At 45.2% G+C, this 5,157-nt stretch overlaps 1 protein-coding gene across 1 annotated transcript; it reads left to right on the top strand.

Moving 5' to 3' along the window:
* The first annotated feature begins 361 nt into the window (after window positions 1-361).
* On the top strand, window positions 362-3,934 carry pim1 (Pim-1 proto-oncogene, serine/threonine kinase). The gene is made up of 6 exons (XM_008412790.2): window positions 362-807; window positions 983-1,089; window positions 1,202-1,252; window positions 1,340-1,706; window positions 2,170-2,346; window positions 2,432-3,934. The coding sequence occupies exons 1-6, from the start codon at window positions 726-728 to the stop codon at window positions 2,638-2,640; spliced, it is 993 nt and encodes a 330-aa protein (XP_008411012.1). The 5' UTR covers window positions 362-725; the 3' UTR covers window positions 2,641-3,934.
* The last annotated feature ends 1,223 nt before the right edge of the window (window positions 3,935-5,157 follow it).

The raw sequence follows: 5,157 nt of genomic DNA, 5'->3' as shown, positions 1-5,157 counted from the left end.
TTAAGTAAATATSTAGATTTAATAAARGCACATACAAAATATGAAATAAAGCACTTTAGTGATACTATTTGACATGTTTCATGTGCTGAAGGAGGCAGAAGCTTTCGGCTTTTGAATTTGCATCTCCCTCCAACATGAATCCCTAATCACGCATTATTCCAGCCCTTTTTGGCGCGTTTTGATTCCCGCCACGTCTGTCTGGCCCCGTCGGTTACGAGGCTGTCTCTATTTTCATCCTGTGATTGACGTGCTTGTCTGCGTCCTCATTGGCTCACGGAGGCAAAGGGGCGGGCTATGAAAGACTAAGGAGCTTATCGCTACGCCTTCTACTACCGCCTTATAAACGTCCTACCCCCAGCTTTTTGTTTCCAGAAGCCGGTGTCTGGCCGAGGCGTTGGTGTTTCCAATTTTGTGATCCGTCTCGTCGTTACTCCTCTGTTTACAAATATCACGGGAAACAACTGCGCTTTCGCGTCGGTTTCCTTTTAAAGAGAACACATCTATACATCGAGTTGTTGTTTTTGCCTTTTTATTTTTTTTTACTTTCCTGGACCACAGACGGATTTTGCCTTCTGTCTGGATGAGAGGATCCTTGCCGCATTTTTTTTGTTCCTGCAACGTGGACACGCAGCCCCAACAAGCAGCGCCGGGAGGCTCCTGATATCGGAATAAAACATTTACAACCGTGTTCGCCGACCTTCGCCGTGCTGGATTTGATTTAAGGAATGCTGCTGTCCAAACTGAATTCTCTGGCTCACATCTCTGCCGTGGATATGCCGGCGAAAATGCAGCTGCAAGTTCAGCAAGGTTAGACGCCCTGTTTTTTTGTTGTTTTGTTGTATCCCTCTGCGTTAACTGCGCTGTCCATGGAGTGGCGGGGGCTACAGCAATGGCTGGCCGCCCATTTCTAAAGCTTCGCTTTAGGGACACGTAGAGCTTTTGGCCCGCTCTGGTGTTCACCGGTTATGTTTCTGTGTTACAGTGAAGGAGAAAGAAGCTTTCGAGAAGCTTTATCAGGTCGGCACAGTGCTGGGGAGCGGCGGCTTCGGCACCGTCTACTCCGGYACGAGGACATCCGACGGAGCTCCGGTTAGTCCACTTTTCACCTTTTATATTTACATATTGTCATTTTAAAATGGCGGTTTTACACATTTTGTTGTTGTATACGTCTTCTAAAGCGGTCTCCTCTTTGCCATGCTAGGTTGCTGTCAAACATGTAGCCAAGGACAGAGTGACTGAGTGGGCAGAACTGGTGAGAAACTATTCATATTGTTCCGAAGCTTTTCCTTCTGTCACATAGTTTTTATTATTTTATCTAATTATTATTATTTTTCTTCAGGCTAACGGCTCGCGCGTGCCGCTGGAAATAGTGCTCCTGAAGAAGGTCGGAACTGGCTTCCGCGGCGTCATCAAGATGCTGGACTGGTTCGAGCGGCCGGACAGCTTCATCATAGTCATGGAGAGGCCGGAGACCGTCAAGGATCTGTTCGACTTTATCACCGAGAAAGGCGCCCTGCCCGAGGAGCTGGCGCGGAGCTTCTTCCGCCAGGTGCTGGAGGCCGTGCGGCACTGCCACAGCTGCGGCGTGGTTCACCGAGACATCAAGGACGAGAACATCCTCATTGACCTCCGCACCGGCGAGATGAAGCTAATCGACTTCGGTTCCGGGGCTCTGCTCAAGGACACCGTCTACACTGACTTTGACGGTATGTTGATTTAAAAAAAAAAAAAAGGCTATTTTTGCCCCCTGGAGAAAGGTTACATAGTATGTAGACTTAAGAGTTATGTAGCAGAAATTCCTGGGTTGTGTCATCTTCCTGCGCTCGCTCCAGGGCTGTAGCCTTGTCGCCCCCTATCGGAGGGAAGCGGTATTTTTACAACTCAAAGTTTGTAAACAAAGTCACATGTCTGCTCCCTCCCTCCCTCACGCGCTCCTGTCTAAACACAAACACAGCAAGTCACGCTGCCTGGCAGCTGAGCTCTGATAAAAGTCTTTATAAAAAAAAAAAAAAAAACAGGCTTAGCTGGAACTCTTAAATGCTTTCATTTTCAGTATTATAACATAAAAAAACATTTATTGGCTTAAGGATGTTGTGTATCTTATTTTAATTACATTCTTGTGCTTCTAATATTAATACTAATAACCTTTATTGCTTTTTTGTCTAACAGGTACAAGAGTGTACAGTCCACCAGAGTGGATCAAGTATCATCGCTATCACGGCCGCTCAGCCACCGTTTGGTCCCTGGGCGTCCTGCTGTACGACATGGTGTGTGGAGACATCCCGTTTGAACACGATGAGGAGATCACCAAGGCACAGGTTCTGTTCCGGAGGAAAATCTCCACAGGTGAGCTCGCGTGCCTCCGCAACGGTCACACGAGTTGATGCCGGCGGTCATCTAAACAGCTCTCCCTCCCCTTCTCTTCCTCCAGAGTGCCAGCAGCTGATCAAGTGGTGCTTATGCCTGAGGCCTGCTGACCGGCCGTCCCTTGAGGACATCATCAACCACTCGTGGATGCAGAACACGTCGCCGTCGGTGGTGCCCTCCACGGTGCAGACGGAGAAGTCGCCCGCCGAGATCAGGCTACACAGCATTGCCCACGAGCCCGCCGCCTTCATGGCCACCGCCGCRGCCCGGTGAWKGGGCTCACCCAGTCCCAACCGAGCCAAGCTGAACTGAACTGACACGTAAAGGCTTCGCATGACAAAGCGACCGCGGAGGCCTTCGCCGAGCCTCAGTGCAGGCGTCCAGGAGGGCGAGCTGAGCGGCACTCGGACAGCCCAAGTTACGCYATCTCTCGCAGCGCTYCGCTGGTTTTCTTCCATAAAACCAAGAGCAGAAGCGTTGGCGGCGAGTTCCGAAGAGAAAAAACAAAGTGCCTTATGTGAGATTGTTTTAGGCAATGGGAGCCTGAAAATACTTGAATTTCTAAACACAAACAGAAAAAAGAAACCTTTTTGTTTACTTCCTCTTTACAAGGCTTGTTTTGGTTTCCCCTCTCATAGGCCTAGATCAGTAAAGCCTGTGTAATTTTTTTATTTTACAACCACTACTATCACCACTACTCCAATGTCATTAGCAACCAGATGACCTCATAGCGCCGGCAGCAACTTGTGCAAACAAAATCAAGAGAAGAAGAAAAAACACTGGACTTACCTCAGTCTGTTTACTTCAACATCCACCTCTACTTCACCTTCCTCCTCCTCCTCCTCCTCCTCCCCTTCTTCTACTTCCTGTGTTGTACTGTATACAAACACAGGGCTTAACTCAAAGTGTTGAGTCTCTTCAACCTGAATGCACACAACAATGCAACGCAACACACACTGAGATACAAACATCTTCTGCTCTTTAAATGCTCAGATTTTTATTTTTTTTTTTCAAAAGAAAGAAAAAATGTGCCTCACACAGGTCTTAAAAATTCGTTGGGGACAAAAAAACKTGTAAATAAGATATTTATTATTGTTGTGACAGCTCTCCCACGCCTAATGAGCTATTTTTTTTCTTTCATGGCAGAATTTATTTATTTATTTATGAGAGAATTTCGGCTGTCTATGAATGTATATATTTCATTCCACAGTCACTGAAGGGCCCACGGATTATTTAAGAGAAWAAACAAAGATGGAGTTTTTTTTTGTTTTTGACCATATTTATTATGGCTTGAAATATTCAAAGAGCAGATTAGTGTGTGTGTGTAAATAAAGTGTAAATAATCCTGAAAAGCACTTCCATTTTTAATGTATGTAAACGTTCAACGTCTACTGATGGTAACCAGTGTCCAACACACACTGGTGTTTGAGTGAATGATGTGTGTGTGTGTGAGTGTGTGTATGTATGAGAAAACTTAGATTGTTTTTTTTTCACCCACTTGATTTAGAATTGTAAATTATGTTAGAAGCTATTTTTATATGATTTCAATAAATATTTTTTTTAACTAYGACTCTCGACTCCTCTGCATCATTTTTAACTGTCGCCACACGCGGGCTGTGTTTGTTGTGAACGCCCACACGAGATTAGTAGGTTAGAAGGTTATACAACTTCCTGTTTGACACTTTTGTCAAAAAACAGTCGGTGCGGGAAGCTGATGGGGAGATAAGAGGCAGATGGCGGCGAAAAAGGCCCGGAGTGTTTATGCGGTCGCAGAGATGTGAAAACAAACTTTATTACTGGGTTTGTTGACACTGAGGTGTAAAAACCAGCTTCAGRGTCTTAAGCTTCTTCATTTAGTTGTATTCACAACTGTAGGGGTGTGCTCCTGGCTTTATTGCAGTTTCTCTGCATTTCTTGATTTTGCCTCATAAACAATATTTGATTTCACCCTACAAGTTCTCTGGATTAACCTGTTAATTATGACATGCAACTAGAGTCCCATTCGCATATCCTTTCTTGTAAATCAAGTCAAACTTATTTGTCTAGCGCATTCCAGCAACAACGCAGTTCAAAGAGCTTTACATAATGAATAAATAACCAATTATGTAGGGAAGAACAAACAAGCAAAAAATGTATTTAATGTCAAGAAACCAAACTTGCACAAACATAATAATGTACAAYGTGGGACAAACAATCTACTTCTACTGACCAGAACACAAAGGTCAGAAAAAAAGAGAACATTTACYAAATAATAATAATTTAACCAGTCATGCTCTACAAGCTCTAAGATCTTTAGCAGATTATTTTGTCAAACCTCCATGTGGAAAACTTCTTYTTTCCCTGATTTATAGTCGTCTGTACAAGAATGGGAACGAGARGGCAGGCAGAAAAAAGAGGTTCAGTTCCTGTTCAGTGGACACTTGCTGTCCTTCAGTCTCACTGTGGCCGGAAACAAAAGCGGTCCAACCTTTGATTCTGAAGACGTCAGCCTTTCAGGTCACACACAGACACCAAACCTCCTTCTCTTAAGTCTGGGAATATTGGCACAGAGTCCTTTTTGTTGGCCTTGGGGATCAGGTCATTTCTCTCAGCACAGGTATGTAACAGTCCAGGCAGCAGGTTTCTCTCTGGGATGGCAGTAATGAGAAGTAAAAATCCATCCATCCATCCACCAATTTTCTTCCGCTTATCCGGGGTCTGGTCGCGGGGGCAGCAGCTTCAGAAGGGAGGCCCAGACTTTCCTCACCCCAGCCACCTCTTCCAGCTCCTCCGGGGGAATCCCAAGGCGTT

Source organism: Poecilia reticulata, linkage group LG7 (assembly GCF_000633615.1).
Source record: "Poecilia reticulata strain Guanapo linkage group LG7, Guppy_female_1.0+MT, whole genome shotgun sequence".
Classification (NCBI taxonomy): domain Eukaryota; kingdom Metazoa; phylum Chordata; class Actinopteri; order Cyprinodontiformes; family Poeciliidae; genus Poecilia; species Poecilia reticulata.
This window is presented reverse-complemented; position numbering and strand designations above follow the sequence as displayed.